At 64.0% G+C, this 19636-nt stretch overlaps 2 protein-coding genes across 8 annotated transcripts; one reads left to right on the forward strand and one right to left on the reverse strand.

Annotated features, from left to right (window-relative positions):
- The first annotated feature begins 2590 nt into the window (after window positions 1-2590).
- OPLAH (5-oxoprolinase, ATP-hydrolysing) lies at window positions 2591-15499 on the forward strand. 7 transcript variants are annotated; one of them, XM_030804652.1, is made up of 27 exons: window positions 2591-2920; window positions 6534-6757; window positions 6829-7020; window positions 7547-7646; window positions 7730-7853; window positions 7935-8130; window positions 8407-8572; window positions 8662-8800; window positions 8880-8947; window positions 9090-9355; window positions 9483-9595; window positions 9687-9857; window positions 10051-10188; window positions 10283-10421; window positions 10547-10659; window positions 10868-11019; window positions 11623-11783; window positions 11919-12020; window positions 12096-12270; window positions 13437-13621; window positions 13701-13847; window positions 13929-14063; window positions 14194-14343; window positions 14455-14612; window positions 14705-14865; window positions 14955-15052; window positions 15293-15499. In XM_030804652.1, the coding sequence occupies exons 1-27, from the start codon at window positions 2686-2688 to the stop codon at window positions 15437-15439; spliced, it is 4155 nt and encodes a 1384-aa protein (XP_030660512.1). In that variant the 5' UTR covers window positions 2591-2685; the 3' UTR covers window positions 15440-15499. The 7 variants fall into 7 exon arrangements, with proteins under 7 accessions (XP_030660512.1, XP_030660511.1, XP_030660515.1 ...); XM_030804655.1 differs by lacking the exon at window positions 2591-2920 and adding an exon at window positions 5493-6001; XM_030804651.1 differs by having other exon boundaries at window positions 14194-14612.
- An 87-nt stretch (window positions 15500-15586) lies between these two features.
- On the reverse strand, window positions 15587-18815 carry LOC115832896. The gene is made up of 4 exons (XM_030804611.1): window positions 18730-18815; window positions 17522-17661; window positions 16691-17398; window positions 15587-16448 (listed from the first exon to the last, which is right to left on the reverse strand). The coding sequence occupies exons 1-4, from the start codon at window positions 18813-18815 to the stop codon at window positions 16402-16404; spliced, it is 981 nt and encodes a 326-aa protein (XP_030660471.1). The 3' UTR covers window positions 15587-16401.
- Between the last annotated feature and the right edge of the window lie 821 nt (window positions 18816-19636).

The following is a 19636-nucleotide window of genomic DNA, read 5'->3' on the forward strand; positions in this document are numbered from 1 at the left end:
CTCCAGTCAGAAGTCAAAAACAGACACTTCATGGGAGGGGCAAGGGGAACGGGAATTTATGCTGAAGGGAGTGGCCAAATGTACATATTCAATGAGCTGCAAGAGGAGTCATGAATATTTATGAAAGGGGAGCACACAAACGCACAATTGAGCTTCACACCTCCCCATGAGACTCATGTTAAAAAAATGGTGGCATTATTGTGATCAGAGGGTGGGGTTTTCAGGCTTCCAGCATCAAATGGTGCAGCAGAGGACATGAAACCCCTCTCTGTGCTTCCTCCATAGCCATAGAGCCACTCTGTGGCCAGTGGTCTCTATCAGGAAGGAATGCAGGCCGGCAGGTTGTTTCGGCAGGTTGAACCTCCGCCTCCCAGGTTCAAGCGACTCTCCTGCCTCAGTCTCCCAAGTAGCTGGCATTACAGGCATCTGCCACCATGCCTGGTTAATTTATGTATTTAGTAGAGATGGGGTTTCACCATGTTAGTCAGGCTGGTCTCGAGCTCCTGACCTCAGGTGATCCATCCGCCTCAGCCTCCCAAAGTGCTGGGATGACAGGCGTGTGCCACTGTGCCCGGCCAACACATTTTCTATCTTTGTTCATCTTGAACTGTTTTTATTTCACCTTCATTTTCAAAAGTGGTTTTCCTAAATACCGGATTCTTGCTTGACAGTGTTTTTCTGACTTTGAGTATGCCATCCTATTGTCTTCCGGTCTCCACTGCTGCTTCTGAGGAGTCAGGTGTTCATCTTATTTGGGGTTCTCTTATATGTGATGAGTCATTTTTTTATCTCGTCACTTTCAAAGCTCTCTCTTTGTCTTTGCTTTCCAGTATTTTTACCATAGTATGTCAGCTCCTGGAAGCTGCCCACATTCCTTGCTGTGAGACTCCTCCAGCAGTGGAGACTCTCCCCTGTGTGGAATCTCTTTCATGCGTTGAGTTTTTTCCACTGGAAAGAGACCCGTCCTTTGAAATGATCACATGATTAGGTTAGGCTCACCCAAGACCATCTCCTTTATCGCCCAGCAGTGTCAAACAACATAACCTAATCGTGGGAGTAAAGTCCGTCTTATTGACAGTCCTGACGATTATGCACAGCATGTACAGCAGGAAATCCTGGAAGCTTTCTGAGAATTCTGCCTATCATGCTCTACCCTCTGGCTTTGATTGTGTGAGTTGAAAGTTGACTGACTGAGCCTCTCATTCTTTTTTTTTTTTTTTTTTTTATTTGAGACAGAGTCTCACTCTTGTTGCCCAGGCTGGTGTGCGATGGCGTGATCTCAGCTCACTACAACCTCCGCCTCCCAGGTTCAAGCGCTTCTTCTGCCTCAGCTTCCCGAGTAGCTGGGATTACAGGCATGCACCACCACGCCTGGCTAATTTTGTATTTTTAATAGAGATGGGGTTTCTCCATGTTGGTCCGGCTGGTCTCAAACTCCCTACCTCAGGTGATCCGCCTGCCTCGGCTTCCCAAAGTGCTGGGATTACAGGCGTGAGCCCCTGCGCCCGGCCGAGAATTACTTAAATTGTCACGATTTCTGTTGGGATTCAGTACAGTTGCCCCCAGTCTCCCGGAGCACTAGTCTCAGGGGCGCTGTCCCTACTCGCACAGGTGAGGGGCCCTGCGATGGCTCCACTCAAGTAGCCAGGGAAGGGAGTATGAGAATCCCAGGACAGTCTACAAATCAGCAAGTGGAAACTAGGCCCATCAAACAAGCAAAAGAGAAAAATGATGTAAAATACATAATAATCATAATGTAAGAAAAAGCCAGAAAACCAAAGTAACTGTGCAGAAGTGTCCCTTCAAAGACAGATTGGATAGAAGAAGAAAGTCCTTTATGTGGTCTAAAACGCAAGCCACTGTCACTGTTGAGGGTGGCTCTCCTGTCCCTGGGGAGGTGTGTCTTTAGGTCCTGGTCCTCAGCCTCTGGTGGGCCGCCTGCCCCATCCCCTTCCTTGAGGTTATGGCCCAGATGTGGTGCCTCTTCCAGGGCACCTGTCTGCTTGCTGCGCCCTCCATGTGACAATGCCAAGGCCCTGTCCCCCCAGAAACAGGCCCAGCCTCCCTTGTGGTGGCTCCAGCACTGCCTGGTGCATCCCTTTGCCTGCAGCCCCCTCCCGTGCTCTCCTAGCATGCTCTCGGCTAGCTCTGCCCCTGTAGCCCTGGCCTGCCCTGGTTGCTGCTGTCCAGCTCCTGCTGTTCTGGGCCCCATCCTGCAGGGCAGCCACGCACCCACCCTTCCTGATCCCTTCAGAAGCTGTGCCAACCGTGACTGCTGAGATACCACGCCCGGTTGGCCAGGCCTGGAGGCTGTGGCTGGTGGCCAGTGGGCAGTCAGATGGGTGGGTGCGGAGGCCTGAATCTCATATCCCTTCCCCCACAACACACCTGGGCTTGGCTGGGTCAAAGAAGCTTCCATCTTCTAGGAGGAGGATTCCTGGAGGGAGCCAGAGACCTGGGACAGTTCTGGGCACCCACTGGTCATTTGGCCCGTAGGGGACCGGAGGTCAGAGGTCAGGCCAACCCTGCCAAGGGGGTAGTTGGACCTGCTGCGTCCTGACCCTGAAGGCCCGGAATGTGGCTGAAGTGTGGGGGCAGGGGCAGCTGCTGACCTCACAATAGCAGGGTCTGCTGTCCCTGGCCAGCCTGCAGGCCCCCGCCAGCTGCCGCCCCTGGCTGCCAGGCATGTCCCTCCTCAGCAGCTATGAGGGCCTGCGGCAGGAGATCCAGCGGCTGGCACAGGAGAACGAAGAGCTGCGGCGGCTGGTGCAGCTCATCCAGGAGAACCAGGAGCTGAAGCTGGTGCTCAGGAACCACGGCAGCAGCCTGGGCTTCTGCAGCTCCGGGTTCCTGGCTGAGGTGGCTGCCAGTCCCCGGCTGCCCAGGAGGAGAACGATCAAATTCAAGAATGCTGAGAGAGGTGAGCCGTACCGGGTCCCCAAGACTCTGTGGAGTTGGGCAAACCCGCTGGGTGCTGCGGCGCATCTGGAGCAAAGCCAGGGCCCTGGGGCTTTCAGGACGTGCAGCAGGGAGAAGGTGCCAGGTCTGGGAAAGTGACCTCTGAGCAGAGCCTGAGCGGGCGAGGGAGCTGCCAGGCTGGGGCACGGCTTTCCAGGCCCAGGGAACAGCCTGTGCCAGGCCCTGAGGTGGTGCAAGTTGTCTGTGCCTGAAGCTGTCAGAGCCACTGAAACGGCAGACTCTGTCCTCCCAGCCCTGCGCTCTCTGGCGGTGGGGACAGCCACATCCCTAGGGGAAAGTGATGGAAGTCTGGCCGGGGTGGAGGTGTGAGAAGTAGCGGCTCTGTGTTCTGAAGGTGGAAGTAACAGGACTTCTGGCAGATTGGGTGTGGGGATGAGAATGGGGCTGGGGCAGCTTGCTGGGTGCGGGAGCCGCTGCTGGAGTGGGCCACTGGTAGGCGGCCTGGGGCCTGGTTTTGGGAAGTGTCTGGCCATGCAGTCAGAGGCGCAACTAGAGAGTAGGGGCCGGGCCATCCTGCAGGCCTGGAGCTGCCTCTGGTCGCTGTGGAGGGGCTGTGTGGCATTGCCAAGGGGAAGCTGGGACCCAGCAACATGGAGGGACAGAGATAAAGGCCCAGTGGGGCAGGAGGCAGGTAGGGCAGCTAGGCAGCTGGGGCAGCCAGGGGAGGCCTGAGCCTGGGTGGGTGGGAGTTGGCTTTTGTTGGTCTGCCCCCGAGACGTGCAGTGGAGTGGGGTCAGGAGAGCCCAGGAGGCAGGTGGAGGTGGGAGGTGGACACCTGGAGGTGCACAGCAGTGGGGTGCCACTAGGGAGCGTGGGGACAGGCCCTTAGAGGTTGCGTCTGTGAGTGGATAGCACAGGACCCTGGAGTGAACAGAGGGGCGAGGGGGTGGCTGGGGATGGTGCTGGGCGGTGAGAGAGTTTAGGGTCTACAGCACAGGCCCGGCGGGCAGCCTGAGTGCATACAGGGCAGCAGATGGTGGGGGTGTGGGTGGGTGGGGTGCGGGAATCTCTCCTGATAGATCCTGGGCTGACAGGCAGGACCAAGAGGCTGTGCTGGGGACAGGTGGAAACCAGAAGGCAGGGCAGTCCCGCAGGAGTGTGGGCTGGCCGGGCCGAGGCTGTATGGCCAGTGGGAAGGTCCTGTGCTGAAGTGGGGTTGCTGACCAGAGCTGCTTCCCACAGACTGCTCAGAGCAGGCAGGTGGAGCTCCTGCATGTGGGCGTGGCATGATCATCTGGGGCCTCAGCTGGGCCTCAGGATGGAGAAGGCACTAGGAGGTCCATGGGCATGGGGTCTGGGGGTGGCATCACAGCGGGCATGTGCCACTTAGAGGGCAGTCATCTGAACATGAGCAGCAGCCCATCCATGGGGAGGGGCTCCTGAGTGCCTGATCCTGGGCTCCATCCCTGTCTATGGGGAGCTGGAGTCCGCTGCCCTTGGCACAAATGTTATAGGAAAGGGGTCCCAATCCAGACCCCAAGAGAGGGTTCTTGGATTTCTTGAAAGAAAGAATTCAGGGCGAGTGCCTAAAGTGAAAGCACGTTTATTAAGAAAGTAGAGGAATAAAGAATGGCTACCCCATAGACAGAGCACCCCGAGGGCTGCTGGTTGCCTTTTTTTTTTTTTTTTTTTGAGACGGAGTCTCGCTCTGTCGCTAGGCTGGAGTGCAGTGGTGTGATCTCGGCTCACTGCAAGCTCCACCTCCTGGGTTCAAGCGATTCTCCTGTCTCAGCCTCCCAAGTAGCTGAGACTACAAGTGTGCGCCACCACACCCAGCTAATTTTTGTATTTTTAGTAGAGACAGGTTTCACCATGTTGGCCAGGATGGTCTTGATCTCTCGACTTCATGATCCACCCGCCTCAGCCTCCCAAAGTGCTGGGATTACAGGCGTGAGCCACCGTGCTGGGCCGGTTGCCCATTTTTATGGTTATTTCTGAGGATATGCTAAACGAGGGGGGGATTATTAATGCCTCCCCTTTCTAGACTATATAGGGTAACTTCCTGCTGTTGCTGTGGCCCTTGTAAACTGTCATGGCGCTGGGGGGAGTGTAGGATGATGGTTTTGGTAGGTTTGGTCAGCTTCTTTACTGCAACTCAGATACAGGTTTTTTTTGTGTGTGTGTGTGGTTTTTTTTTTTTTTTTTGAGACGGAGTCTCGCTCTGTCGCCTGGGCTGGAGTGCAGTGACACGATCTCCGCTCACTGCAGCCTCCGCCTCCCAGGTTCCAGTGATTCTCCTGCCTCAGCCTCCCGGTAGCTGAGATTACAGGCGCATGCCACATGCCTGACTAATTTTTGTATTTTTAGTAGAGACGGGGTTTCAACCATGTTGGCCAGGCTGGGAGATACAGGTTTTTATGACCTGTATCTTGTGCTGACCTCCTATCTCATCCTGTGACTTAGAATGCATTAATCGTCTGGGAATGCAGCCCAGTAGGTTTGGGCTCTTTTTATCCAGCTCCTATTCAAGATGGAGTTGCTCTGGTTCACATGCCCCTGACACAAGGAGGGCTGGAGGGGAGGGAGACCCGGTGAAGAAGGCCAGAGACACCGCGCAGGAGAGGCCCACGAGGCCGGGAGCTGGGGCTGGTAGAGAAGGCCACAGGGCCTCCTTCCCTCTCCTCTCCGTCCTTCAATGCCCCCTCCACGGGGAAGGAAGTCCGCCAGTGGGAAGCCCTGTTGTGGCCTGGGCTGCCAGCTCCCCTTGCCCAGGACACCTGGAGGTGGGATCCCGGGGCGCCCACGCTAGGCGAGCCCAGGCCCGGCGCTGGAGACCCGAGGGCCGCAAAGCCAAGGTGCCCTTGATCCTGCGCGGGCGGCCCGGGGAGGCGCAGGGCGAGGACGGAGGCGCGGGGGGCGGGCCTGGCCTGATGTAACAGCGAGTGCCCGGACCAGTGGCGCGGGGGGCGGGCCCTGTAGGCTCCTCCCCGAGGCGAGGCTGGTGCGGGCAGGGCCGCTGGGAGCGCAGCCAGAGCCGACCGCGAGCGACGGAGCCGGAGCCGGATCCGGAGCCGAGCGCCAGGTGGGGCCTGCGCCGGGCGGCCTCCCCTCCGCGGCCCCTTCCCCGCTGCCTCCCGGGCTGCTCCTCACGCGTCCCCGCCTCGGGCCGCCCCGTCGGTGCTCAGGCTCCGTCCTGTCCCGGGGCCCGCCAGGCTTGGGCTGAAGGTCGAGCAAAGCGGGAAGTGGGGTCCCCTGGCCAGCTCGCCCCAAACCCCCTCCCCGCACTCCCGTGCCTCTTTCGTGCTGAGAGACCCCGCCCGAGGGCTCCAGGGTCCAGCGGCGCCCCCACCTTCCGTGCCTGCTCCACTGCCTGGGTTTCAGCCCAATCCAGGGCCCGGAGAAGCGCGATGCGGGGCATGGGGGCATCAGGCCGCTGACCGCTGGCCAGGCTCTCGCTCGGGCCCAGGCTGCCCTCGGAGCTGGGCCTGCGGCTCTGGCTCTGCCCAGAGTCATGCCCGTGGGTCTATCCCTCAGGAACCCCCCCGCATGCGCAGGGCTGGGGAGCTTCTAGTCCCGCTCGCTGGTGAGCCGGAGCTGACCCCGCCTCTGTCCAGTTTTTCCAGGGCTACCAGCTGAAGAGCTCCCGTGGGACCCCAGCCCCACCACCATGGGCAGCCCCGAGGGCCGCTTCCACTTTGCCATCGACCGTGGGGGTACCTTCACAGACGTCTTTGCCCAGTGCCCAGGGGGGCATGTGCGGGTCCTAAAACTGCTCTCAGAGGACCCTGCCAACTATGCAGATGCGCCAACCGAAGGGATCCGCCGCATCCTGGAGCAGGTGGGCCAGGGCGGAGCGGGTGGACAGGGACCCCACGGCCAGAAGCCCCACACTGACCACGTGGTCCCCAGGAGGCCGGCATGCTCCTGCCCCGGGACCAGCCTCTGGACTCCAGTCATATCGCCAGCATCCGCATGGGCACCACAGTGGCCACCAACGCACTGCTGGAGAGGAAGGGGGAGCGGGTGGCGCTGCTGGTAACACGTGGCTTCCGAGACCTGCTGCACATTGGCACCCAAGCCCGTGGGAGCCTCTTTGACCTGGTGAGCTCCATGTTGGCTGGGGACCAGGCTGTGTGGCGTACACCCCCCAGGGATGCCTTGACCCTGTGGGGAGAGCAGTTGTTGAATTAGTGATGGCTCATGGGCACCAGCCGACAAAGAAAGAGGAAGCTCCCGGAATTCCCAGTGGGACCCCAAGTTCCCCTAGCCCTCGGAGTGGGCACAGGATGCCCTGTTCCTGCCTGCCGCCATGCCCGCCCTGGACGCTGGTGTGGGGCCACCCAAGCTAGCCCTATTCAGGCAGAGGAGGGGTGGAACCCCTGCACCTACTGCTGCATTTCCAGAAGAAGCGGCCTTCGTGGGGGTGGAACAGTTGGCTGCACTCAGCTGCCTAGGGGCTGGAGAGCTGCCTCCTTGGTGAGCCTTGCTGGGGCTGCCAGGTATGACTGTCTTGGGCCTGCCAACTGGCCTGTTGGGACACAGCCACTCACCTGTACCACCCACTTACACAGGACCCCAGCATGGACCCTCAGGCCTGGGCCTCTTCTCAGTCTCTGCCCGCCCCCAGGCCGTGCCCATGCCTGAGGTGCTGTATGAAGAGGTGCTGGAGGTAGACGAACGTGTGGTGCTGCACCGTGGAGAGGCGGGCACCGGGACGCCTGTGAAAGGTGTGTGTGCCACCACTGCTGTGGGATCTGGGGCGGGAGGGTCCTGCTGGCCTTCAACGGGGCCTCCTGGACTTTTCTGGAAGGCCGCACGGGGGACCTGCTGGAAGTGCAGCAGCCTGTGGACCTGGGGGCCCTGCGTGGGAAGCTGGAGGGGCTGCTATCTCGAGGCATCCGCAGCCTAGCCGTGGTGCTCATGCACTCCTACACGTGAGTGAGGTGGGGCTGTGGGCCGCGGGAGCAGGTGCCGGGCCTGGTGGGAGATGAAGTGCCACTGGGTTTTTGTCATAGGTGGGCCCAGCATGAGCAGCAGGTGGGTGCGCTGGCCCGGGAGCTGGGCTTCACGCACGTGTCACTGTCCTCGGAGGCCATGCCCATGGTGCGCATCGTCCCTCGGGGGCACACGGCCTGTGCCGATGCCTACCTCACACCCGCCATCCAACGCTACGTGCAGGGCTTCTGCCGTGGCTTCCAGGGCCAACTCAAGGTGAGGCTGTGAGGCCCCTCCACCGCCCACTCCTGGGCCTGGGCCTGTCCAGCCCCTCATGGCGCACCTGCTGCCCGCTCGCAGCCCCTCGTGACCCACCTGCTGCCCGCTGGCGGCCCCTCGTGACCCACCTGCTGCCCGCTCGCGGCCCCTCATGGCGCACCTGCTGCCCGCTCATGGCCCCTCGTGACCCACCTGCTGCCCGCTCGCGGCCCCTCATGGCGCACCTGCTGCCCGCTCGCGGCCCCTCGTGACCCACCTGCTGCCCGCTCACAGGATGTGCAGGTGTTGTTCATGCGCTCCGATGGCGGCCTGGCGCCCATGGACACCTTCAGCGGCTCCCGTGCTGTGCTCTCGGGCCCGGCCGGCGGCGTGGTGGGCTACTCAGCCACCACTTACCAGCAGGAGGGTGGCCAGCCTGTCATCGGCTTTGACATGGGAGGTATGAGGGCCGAGGGCTGGGGTATCGGGGAGGCCCAGCTGCTGGGCCTCTGGGTCTTCAAGTGACCCACCAGCGCTCCACCTTGCCAGGCACGTCCACAGATGTGAGTCGCTACGCTGGGGAATTCGAGCACGTCTTCGAGGCCAGCACAGCTGGCATCACCCTCCAGGCCCCACAGCTGGACATCAACACCGTGGCAGCGGGAGGGGGTTCCCGCCTCTTCTTCAGGTCAGCTCTCCTGCTTCCCAGGCGGGACCCCAGCCCTGTCTCCCTCCTCGTGTCCAACCCCAGCCCTTCCTTCCCCTAGGTCTGGCCTCTTTGTAGTTGGGCCCGAGTCAGCAGGAGCCCACCCAGGACCCGCCTGCTACCGCAAAGGTAAGAGTCAGGATCTGCCCGGCCTGGCCCTGCCCTCCACTTGCTGCCCCAGGCCCAGCCCCTCCTGTCAGCCCTATCCCTGCTGCCTACTCCTGCTCCCCTGCCTCCAGCCCCCAAGCCCCACACCCTGTCTACCTCCCAGGGGGCCCTGTGACAGTGACGGATGCTAATCTGGTCCTGGGTCGCCTGCTGCCTGCCTCCTTCCCCTGCATTTTTGGGCCGGGAGAGGACCAACCACTTTCCCCTGAGGCCTCCCGCAAAGCCCTGGAGGCTGTGGCCACTGAGGTCAACAGCTTCCTGACCAACGGGCCCTGCCCGGCCTCCCCGCTGAGCCTGGAGGAGGTAGCCATGGGGTTTGTGCGCGTGGCCAATGAGGCCATGTGCCGGCCCATCCGCGCACTCACGCAGGTATGTCCCCCTCTGCTCGCCCGCCTGTCCTGCCCCCAGCCCTGCTCCCTGCCCCACGCCTCCTGCTCAGGCCGGGGACTGGATGGGGTAGGGTAGGAGAGCCCACTGACCCCTTCTGTCTCCCTAGGCAAGAGGCCATGACCCCTCAGCCCATGTGCTGGCCTGCTTTGGGGGAGCTGGTGGGCAGCATGCATGTGCCATCGCCCGGGCCCTGGGCATGGACACCGTGCACATCCACAGGTGGGCCTGGGTGTGGGTGCACGGAGGTGCGTGTGATCTGCGCTGGGCTTGGGAGGTGACTCCCCTATTGCCATGCTGCCCATCCCTGCAGGCACAGTGGGCTGCTGTCGGCCCTGGGGCTGGCCCTGGCTGACGTGGTGCACGAGGCACAAGAGCCCTGCTCCCTGCTCTATGTGCCTGAGACCTTCATGCAGCTGGACCAGAGGCTGAGCCGCCTGGAGGAGCAGTGTGTGGATGCCCTGCGGGCCCAGGGCTTCCCCAGGTGGGCTCCCAGGGTGCCCTGGACAGAGGGCTCACATTGTCCTCACCACCCCCTTGGGGGGTGTTCTGCCTGATGACTTTCCAGGTGGCCTCCGGGTGCGTGAGAAGCAGAACGGGTGTCCTTGCCGGGGCACTGGGTGGGGTGGGGTCAGGGCAGGGGGTTTGGTGTGAGTGCCCCCAACCACCTGCTGCAGGTCCCAGATCAGCACTGAGAGCTTCCTGCACCTGCGCTACCGGGGCACGGACTGTGCTCTGATGGTGTCTGCCCACCAGCACCCAGCCACAGCCCGCTCGCCCCGTGCAGGGGACTTTGGGGCAGCCTTCGTGGAGCGGTACGTGACTTCCTGACTCCGGATCCCTGGCAAGGGGCCTTCCTGTCTGGCTGCCTCACTCTGACCACTCCTTGGGTCCCCGTGGGGAGTGCAGGTACAGGAGGGAGTTTGGCTTTGTCATCCCTGAGCGGCCGGTGGTCGTGGACGATGTACGAGTGCGGGGAACTGGCCGCAGTGGTCTTCGCCTCGAGGATGCCCCCAAAGCCCAGACTGGGCCTCCCCGGGTGGACAAGGTTGGTGGTCCTGCCCGTGCCAGCCTGACAGCACCCAGGGGGCACCGGGATGGGGACCAAGCCCTGTGAGAGGCATCGGGGAGGGTGCTGGGCCCGGGCACTGTACTCACCCACACCCTCTGCAGATGACCCAGTGCTACTTTGAGGGGGGCTACCAGGAGACCCCTGTGTACCTGCTGGCAGAGCTGGGCTATGGGCACAAGCTCCATGGGCCCTGCCTCATCATCGACAGTAACAGGTGGGCTGAGGTCCGGCCAGGGTGGAGGATGTGGACGGATCAACTGCGGGGCCCCTGGTGCAGGGTTCTCTGGCCCAAGGCTGCAGGGGCCTGCAGGACTCTGTATCCCACCATCGTTGGGGTGTCCCCTGGCCCAGGGCTGTGGCATCTCTGGTTGGAGGGGTGTCGCCTGGCCCCATGCAGGCCCTCTGTGCCCTCTGCTCCCCAGCACCATCCTGGTGGAGCCAGGTTGCCAGGCAGAGGTGACCAAGACAGGGGACATCCGCATCTCTGTGGGGGCCGAAGTCCCCGGCACAGTGGGCACCCAGCTGGACCCTATCCAGCTGTCCATCTTCTCACACCGCTTCATGAGCATTGCTGGTGAGTGGCTGCTGCCAGGCTCCCCACTGCCTGGCTCCCTGTGGGATAAGGCGCCGGCTGTGTCATGGGTGGCTGGCAGGCCTGTGCCCAAAGGGAGAGGCAGAAGCAAGATCCCTTGGTGACCGGGCGGGCAGTGTGGCCACAGCACTGGCATGGTGCAGTTGGCCATGAGAACAAGCCTTGGGCAGGGAGGACACCTTCCCCCTCTTACCTGCAGCCATGTGATCCGGGGAGTGCCCTCCTAGCTAAAGAAGGGATACTGAGGACAGCACAGGGAACCCATCTGTGCAGGGTCAGGCCAGCGGCTTGCTGGGAGCCCAGGGGTCAAGAGCCTAGGGACCAGGTTTTCGCTGTGCCAGGCAGGGTGGGAGGGTCGAGGGGTGGCACCGGGTTCTTGCTGGGGGCTCCAGGCGGGCTGGGGAAGAAGGTGGTGTCCTTCACATGTGGCCAAGTGGGCACACCGTCACCTTGGTGTTCCCCAGGAAAAAGCTGCTGGGTTTTTCCTGGGTCCTGGGTTTGAGCCCTGGTGGCCTGTTCCTCCCTTTCCCGGGGCCATGCTGTGGGTGGGTGGGGCCAGCGGGCCTGGTCACTTTGTGCTCCCAGAGCAGATGGGCCGTATCCTGCAGCGCACAGCCATCTCCACCAACATCAAGGAGCGTCTCGACTTCTCCTGTGCCCTCTTTGGGCCCGATGGGGGGCTGGTGTCCAATGCCCCCCACATCCCTGTGCACCTGGGTGCCATGCAGGAGACGGTGCAGTTCCAGGTGGCCCCTCCCCCACACTCCCACCCCTCCCTCGCCTCACCCTTCCATCCCCGTCCCTCGCCCTCCACCCCGCCCCCCACCCCGCTCTGGCCCCTGCTCCCCTGTGCCCACTCTGCACCCATCTCCTGGTTTCAGATTCAGCACCTGGGGGCCGATCTCCACCCTGGCGACGTGCTACTGAGCAACCATCCCAGTGCTGGGGGCAGCCACCTGCCAGACCTGACTGTTATCACACCGGTGAGGGGTGCTGCCCTCTGCTTCTGCTGGGGCAGGGGTGGCCGATGCAGCTGACTGTGGCTCTCCACCCGCTAGGTGTTTTGGCCGGGTCAGACGCGGCCTGTGTTCTATGTGGCCAGCCGAGGGCACCACGCAGACATCGGGGGCATCACACCAGGCTCCATGCCCCCCCACTCCACCACGCTGCAACAGGAGGGTGCCGTCTTTCTGTCCTTCAAACTCGTCCAGGGGGGCGTCTTCCAGGAGGAGGGTGAGTGGGAGTGGGGTGGGGCAGGCCTTCTATAGGCTGGGACACGTGGCCACTGCTGGCAAGCAGGCCTGGCTGGACTATGGGATGCAGCCCATAGGCCCAGGCCTGCCATGAGGCTGGGAGGAGATAGGTGGTTACCCCAAAGAGCAGCTGCAGATCGGATCCCAGGAGCTGAGATGAATTCAGCCTGGGCCCAGGAAGGCCTCCTGAGGGGTGGTTTTGCGGGTGGAGAGTTAGCCAAGACGTGGAGGGTCAGGGTGCTGGAGAGAGAAGCCTGTTTCAAGGTGGGTGGCTGCTTGTGGTGTGTGCAGTCATACTGGGTGGGGTCCGCAGAGAAACAGCAGGTCAGGGGCAGGGCCCAAAGGCCCCTGTAGAGTTTTCTGGGCCTAGGTCTGAGTCTCTGGGTGGTGGGTGGCCGTGAAGGGCTTTCAGCTGGGCCTGCGCTGAACTCCCGCTGTGCCCGCGTGAAGAGAGGATGCGGGGTCTGAGAGTGGTCTGGAGGCTGGGGAGCAAGGGGGAGGGCAGCTGCAGTTGCCCTGGATGGTGCTGAGTCTTGGGCCGAGTGGAGAGCAAGGGCAGGGGGTGGGGGATTGTTTTGGAGGTGGAGGTGGGTATTTGGAGGGATTTGGGAGAGGGGGCCAGGGGTCAAGTTTGGGCAGCTGGAGGTGGAGGCTCTGGCACTGAGCAGCTGCAGGGAAGGTGGGATGGAGGCTGCAGGGGTGCCTGTGGTGGGGGTGGGGGGTAGGAGAGGCAGGGAAAAACAGCCCTGGTCTGAGGCCGCAGGTGTGGGAGGCTGGGGGAAGTGGCCTGGCCAGGGTGGAGGGTGGGGGCGGAGGGTGGGTGTAACGGAACCACAGGCTGTTCTGGGTGTTGAGGACACAAGTAGAGTGGCCCATTTCTGGCTGCTCCTTTAGTCAATGTGAGCTGGGGCAGGGGTTGTGGACCACAGAGGGACATGCACAGGCACACTGCAGAAGGCCTTTGTGGCTGCCTCAGACAGGACCCTGAGCCAGGCTCAAGGAGAGGGCTTTCCTGGGGTGCTGAGCAGCCCCAGGCCAGGCCTCACTGCTTTCTAGGGGCCAGAGACCTTGTCTGGATCTGGGAAACTGGAGTTGGGGGTGCAGACAGGGTTGGCCAGGGGCTCAGTGATGACACTGTCCATCCAGCGGTGACGGAGGCCCTGCGGGCGCCAGGCAAAGTCCCCAACTGTAGTGGAACCAGAAACCTGCACGACAACCTGTCGGACCTCCGTGCCCAGGTGGCAGCCAACCAGAAGGGCATCCAGCTGGTGGGGGAGCTCATTGGGCAGTACGGCCTGGGCGTGGTGCAGGCCTACATGGGCCATATTCAGGTGGGCCTGGGCACAGGAGTGTGGGTGGCGGGGCCATCCTGCAGGTGACCTGGCCGCCACTGATCCTGCTTCCTGCCAGGCAAACGCTGAGCTGGCCGTGCGCGACATGTTGCGTGCCTTTGGAACGTCCCGGCAGGCCCGGGGCCTGTCCCTGGAGGTGTCCTCGGAAGACCACATGGACGACGGTTCCCCCATCCGTCTCCGTGTGCAGATCAACCTGAGTCAGGTGGGCCTTGGGGAGAGCGCCTCTGGGCGGCAGGGGCATGGCGCGGCCGCTGACAGCCTCTCCCTTCCCTTGGGCGCGCAGGGCAGCGCTGTGTTTGACTTCAGCGGCACTGGGCCGGAGGTGTTTGGTAATCTCAATGCACCGCGGGCCATAACCCTGTCCGCCCTCATCTACTGCCTGCGCTGTCTGGTGGGCCGCGACATCCCACTCAACCAGGTTCGCAGGGGTGTGTGCGCGAGGGGGGCCCAGCCACGGACCGACCCCAGAGGTGCTAGGGCGGGGGGTGGGGTGCTGTTTCTCCTGGAGCCCACCCCAAGAGCCCCTGAGAGCCGCCCGCCCCGCACAGGGCTGCCTGGCGCCAGTGCGCGTGGTAATTCCCCGAGGCTCCATCCTGGACCCGTCGCCCGAGGCCGCGGTGGTGGGCGGCAACGTGCTCACGTCGCAGCGCGTGGTGGATGTCATCCTGGGGGCCTTTGGGGCCTGCGCCGCCTCCCAGGTGCGGGGGTGGGGTGGGCGCGGCTCGGGTGGGCAGGCTGGAGTAGGAGCGGGCGGGCGAGGTGGGGACGCCCTGCCCCAGCCCAGCGCAGCGACCAGGTGCCCTCACCAGGGCTGCATGAACAACGTGACCCTGGGCAACGCCCACATGGGCTACTACGAGACGGTGGCGGGCGGCGCGGGCGCAGGTCCCACCTGGCACGGGCGCAGCGGCGTGCACAGCCACATGACCAACACACGGATCACCGACCCTGAGATCCTGGAGAGCCGGTGAGCGGCGTGCGCAGAGGCTGGGGGCACGGCCGGGTGGGAGCCGGGGCTCGGGCCACACTGAGTCTTTGCCCTCGCCCTCGCCCTCGCAGGTACCCGGTCATCCTGCGCCGCTTCGAGCTGCGGCGGGGCTCGGGGGGCAGAGGCCGCTTCCGGGGCGGTGACGGCGTCACCCGCGAGCTGCTCTTTCGTGAGGAGGCGCTGCTGTCAGTGCTGACCGAGCGCCGCGCCTTTCGGCCATACGGGCTCCACGGTGCGCGGTTCCCCAGCCCTTGCGGCCCTCCCCGCCCCCACCCCCACCCCCACCCCTGGTCTCTCTAGACTCCTCGCCTCCCTCCGCAGGGGGCGAGCCTGGCGCCCGCGGCCTAAACCTGCTGATCCGCAAAAACGGCCGGACGGTGAATCTGGGCGGCAAGACGTCGGTGACCGTGTACCCCGGGGTAAGGGCCGCGGCCTGTCCTGTCCCCCTCCCCTCCCGGCCCCATCCCACAGAGGGGGAACAGTTGTAGACATGACCAGAGGCCGAGTTTAATTTGGCCCCGGAAGGAAAGGGGGCGTGTACCCGGCCTCCGTGGTCCATGGGGGCGGGTGATGGACGCTGCCCGGTGGGGAGGGGACTGCGCAGGTGACAGGGAGGGGCCACGCCTGCACTGAGCCCTCCCCCGCGCCCCCCCCAACAGGATGTGTTCTGTCTCCACACGCCCGGCGGCGGTGGCTATGGGGACCCGGAGGACCCCGCCCCACCGCCGGGGTCGCCCCCTCAAGCACTGGCCTTTCCTGAGCACGGCAGCGTCTATGAGTATCGTCGGGCCCAGGAGGCCGTGTGAGAATCCCGCAATAAAGATGCCTTAAGTCGTCCGGTTCTGGGGACGCGGCTACCGCGCCTAGTTCGTGCTCCGAGTCGTGTCTGTGCGCGCCTGCCGCGCGCCTGTCATCTGTGCTTGCCTTAGGAGGACACTGAGACTCGGAGCTGCAGGCCCACTGCCAGGTGGTCCGTGAGCCCCGCCAGGGCGGTACTGAATGTCACCTGCTCCACCTTCTGGGGGCGGGACTCAGATTGAGGGTCGTCCCAGTGCCGCAGGCCCAGCCACCCGGGAACTCCGCGGTACGTGATGTAGTCCAGGCGCCGACCTCTCCAGGGCTTAGCTCGGCGGCTTCTGCAGGGAGGGCCGGCCAGGTAGAGGTGGCGCCCTTTCTCCTGCTCCAGGGCCCTGTTGGGGGGGGCGGTGTCATCAAGGCCAGGGCCCCTCTGCGCGCTTCGGGCGGGCAGTGCCTACCTCCAGGTCGCCACTCACCGCCTCGGCATGTTGGGGGAGGAGGCCACGGAGTGGTGGAGCACGGAGGTGCTCAGCGCGGTCCCTGGGGGATCCGGGGGAGGGCGGCATCAGCCAGAGCCTCGGCCGACGGCGCTCCCCAGGTCCACTTCCCGCTCCGGTACCCTCCCCCTAAGCACGATACCCAGGGCCCAAGGCTGCTCTTGGCGGGTGCCCAGCCGGTGGGGGTACCCTCCCCCTAAGCGCGATACCCAGGGCCCAGGGCTGCTTTTGGTGCGTTCCCAGCCGGCAGGGATCCTGGAAGCAGCGGAAGAGCTCGTGTTCCTGCTCCAGCCGGTGGTCTGCAGAGAGAGGCGGGCACGCGGTGGGTGGGGCCGGGCCTCCTGGCTCCGCCCCTCCCTCTCGCCCTCTCCTCCTGCTGGACCTTTCGAGCAGTTATCGAAGTTTAGGTCGCCCAGGAGCACGCTGAAAGCCACGACCTCTCCACTTTGTTCTCTGTCGGCCTCAAACTTGGCTCAGTCCAGCAGCAGCGTCAGCTGTTTGCTGCGCAAAGGCCCGTCCTCTGCGCGGGGGAGGGGGGTGGGGTGGGCTTGGCTCCAGATTCGGACCCGCATCCTGGACAGTCAGCTCCCGTCTCCCCAGTTCCTGATCTGTGAGCCCCGACAGGCACTTCTCAGGAATTCCGGTGCCTGGGAGCAGTGAACAAAGGGTGGGAGGTGGGGGGCGGGGTGCAGGCGAATGTAGGGATCAGCAACCGCTACGAAGAGGCGGGACCTGTTCCGAGGACCCATCCGCACGGCTCACCAGCCAGTGCTTGCAAATGCGTGCAGTGCGAGAATCCCACGATGCGGCGCCCGTCCAGGCTGCCCAGCCTCGCCCGCAACACAACGGACGGCCCCAGCTTCCTCCGCCTTCTCGGCCGAACCTCTGCCCCCTCTGCGGGCCGCACCGGGTAGGCCAGTACCTGTGCAGACAATAGTCCCTTGGAGGCCAGAGCGTCCTCGCCACGTGCGTGGGGGAAGCAACGGAAGGTGGCGCGCAGCAGCGGGTAGCCTGAGGCCAGCAGCAGCCCGCTGTCCAGCAGCTTGAGGTGCGGCCCGAGCTGTAGGCCGAGCGTGCCCACGCGTACAGTAACGGGCCCAGGTTGGGCGCCAGGCGATTCACCAAGCGACGAGCCGCGCGCAGATCGAATACCTCCTGCAGGCACACGAAGTCCAGACCCACGGGCAGCGAGGCCACCAGCGCCCTGCGCGGCGCCCTGGGCCACGGCTGGCTGCAGTCCGTAGCCCTGTGGAGCGCGGGCCGCGCGCCGGCCAGCAGCGCGGCGACAATGGCCTCGGCCGGTCGCTGGCTGTGCGGTAGGTTGCTGAAGCGCGGTAGCCCGTCGGGGAGCAGGCACAGATTGGCTGTGAGGAAGACGAAGCAGCGCCCGGGTTCGGCAGTCGGGCGCCAGAGCGCGGGCGGCGCCCAGCACAGCGGAGGGGGGCGGTAGCAGAAGGGGCGGCGCCAAACCTGCAGCACCACCCAGAGCGGCAGGCCGGGTAGCGCCAGGGGCAGGCCGACCAGCAGCAGCAGCAGCAGCAGCAGCAGCAGCAGCAGCAGCGCCGCCCGCCGCCCGCCGCCCTCCTCAGCCACCCAGCAGCTGGTCCAGGGCCCAGTAGGCCGGGAAGAGCAGCGCGCGGGCCAAGCCGTGGAGGGCGTGCAGCGCCGGGGGCAGGAAGGGCGAGGGCCGCAAGGCGTCGGTCGCCGGGGGCCAGTCGGCGGTATACCTAGCTCTTCGGCCACGGGGCGCCGGGGAGACTCATTGGCTTCCAGAGGACAAGCTGACTCGTCGGTGCATCCCCTGCGGGGGAGTCACAGGGGTGAAGGCCGCGTGGCACAGCCTGTGTGCAAAGCCGGTGAGATGCTGACGCAGCGAGCCTGGCGGAGGCGCGGGCGGAGGCAGAGGGGCGCTCCAAAAAGAAAACCCGAAAGGGACCTGATCTCAAATCCCCACCCTGGATCCTCCTTGCCCCGCCCCATCCACCCGCGAAGGTCGCACCGGGAACCTCTGAGCCCTGCCGGACGCAAGCGGGATCGGGATGCAGCCAGCGGCACGTGGAGGACGACCGTTCTTGAGTGCGGGCGGCGCAGCGCTGGTGAGGATTAAACAGTGTGCGCTGCCTCCGGCTCCCCTGTACCCGCCCCGACGCAGGTCAGCATGGAATAGGCCGCGCACTCCAGCTGCCCAGACGGTAGAATCCACCCCACCCCCTACACGTCTCTCTGCGCCTCTGCGGCCCCGCGGTGTCGGGCGCCTGAGTTCAAAGACCTGACACCTGAGGAGGGATGGACTCCCGCCCAGCGCCCCGCAAAGTACCCCAAAAGGCCAGCCCGCAGTGGTGACGGCCCTGTGGCCCTACCCCATGGAGCTTCCAATCTAAGGGGAGGGACCGTTGGTTCTGCCCTGCGCGCAGCTCTGCCTGGGCACGCGACGGAAGCGTTTCCCCATTCGTGGAGCCCTCTGGCATCCCCTCAGGAGCTCCCAGGACAGGGCGGCCAGTAGCTCCCAGGCTCTGCTCGCCTCCCATCTTTCTAATTGGGCCTGTGAACCAGCACACACTTCCGCGGTCAGCTGGGTGCAAGCGTCTCTTAAATAGCCTTAGGAGTTTGGGTCAGGGCTGCCCTTCCTGCTGGAGGGCAGGAAGGTGGAGGGGCTTCTGGCAGGAGCTCTTCCCTGCCCTTCCCAGGGACTAAGAGGCTGGTGTCTGGCTGGATTCCCTGGAGGTCTGGGAGTGGGGAGGGCAGAGGCAGGAAGCTCAGCATCCCAGGCATCCCCGGAGGGCCCGGCACACCTGGCATACCCTCTCCGTCCCCGGACTCCTTGCTGGTTGCTGAAAGATTCCCACTGGAACTCAGACCCTGTGGGTCCACTGTTGCCTCCTGCCATCCTCTCTGGCTGGCAAGCGCTGGTGCTCCAGGACCCTCCTCAGTTGGGGTTTTACTTCCCCTCCCATCGCAGCCGGCCTCCTTGCCTTCCTGCGTGCAGGCTTGCTCCTGTCTCAGCCTGTGGCCGCGGCCCCTCTGGGCTTTCCCATACTGCACTTCTCCCCTCCCATGTCTTCCTCCCCAGGGACTTCCTATCCTGGCTGGCCCCCTCAGCTTCCTGCACTCTCCACAAGCCCTTCCCAGCACCCCATCTGCCCTCAGTGCACTGTGGGTGGCCCCTGGCCTGCCCCCAAATCCTGCTTGTGCTCCTCAGCTCCTGCAGCAGGTGGGGTCTGTCCTTGCCAGCTCTGAATCCCTCTCAGCGTCTCCAGGACGTGTGGGATGGCCTTGGTTGTCTTGGGAAGGGGCCGGCACTTCGCTGGGCTGCCCTATGCCCAGGTTGGGGTGAGACTGCTTTCTCCTGCCTCTTCTCCCTTGAATGTCCTCTTGTCCTCAAGGCCTGGAAGACCCCCCGCCCCCGCCCCTCACCCAGCCCCTGCCTAGTATGGGGGCAGGGATCCCACACCCACATCCTTGTCTCCTCCCAGCTGCCTCTGCATGCCCCTCTGCCAGCTGCATGCCCCTCACCACTGTGGCAGGCACAGAGCCACGGCCCTTCCCTCCGTGCTCCACCCCTTCCTGGTTCCTACCCTTTCCCATCCCAGTCCCAGGAGCTCCCACTGCTCTCAGTGCCATGGGAGGGGAGCCTGGGGGCCTTCAGACCAACCCCTTGCAGACTACTGCTGACCCTTGGCCTCTCGGGCTCTCGCAGAGGGTCCGGGA

This window comes from Nomascus leucogenys, chromosome 23 (genome assembly GCF_006542625.1).
Source record: "Nomascus leucogenys isolate Asia chromosome 23, Asia_NLE_v1, whole genome shotgun sequence".
In the NCBI taxonomy this organism is placed as follows: Eukaryota; Metazoa; Chordata; class Mammalia; order Primates; family Hylobatidae; genus Nomascus; species Nomascus leucogenys.

Bases quoted from the DNA above. Each gene is read 5' to 3' on its own strand.
- LOC115832896 (XM_030804611.1), bottom strand. From the start codon at position 18,815: ATGGCAGGAGGCAACAGTGGACCCACAGGGTCTGAGTTCCAGTGGGAA. The intron at 17,662-18,729 runs GTATGCCAGGTG...CCGTGGCCGAAG, and splicing joins GGAGTCCGGGGACGGAGAGG to AGCTAGGTATACCGCCGACT. The intron at 17,399-17,521 runs GTGGCTGAGGAG...GTGGTGCTGCAG, and splicing joins GGCCCTGGACCAGCTGCTGG to GTTTGGCGCCGCCCCTTCTG.
- OPLAH (XM_030804651.1), top strand. From the start codon at position 2,686: ATGTCCCTCCTCAGCAGCTATGAGGGCCTGCGGCAGGAGATCCAGCGG. The intron at 2,921-6,533 runs GTGAGCCGTACC...GCCTCTGTCCAG, and splicing joins ATTCAAGAATGCTGAGAGAG to TTTTTCCAGGGCTACCAGCT. The intron at 8,948-9,089 runs GTAAGAGTCAGG...TCTACCTCCCAG, and splicing joins ACCCGCCTGCTACCGCAAAG to GGGGCCCTGTGACAGTGACG.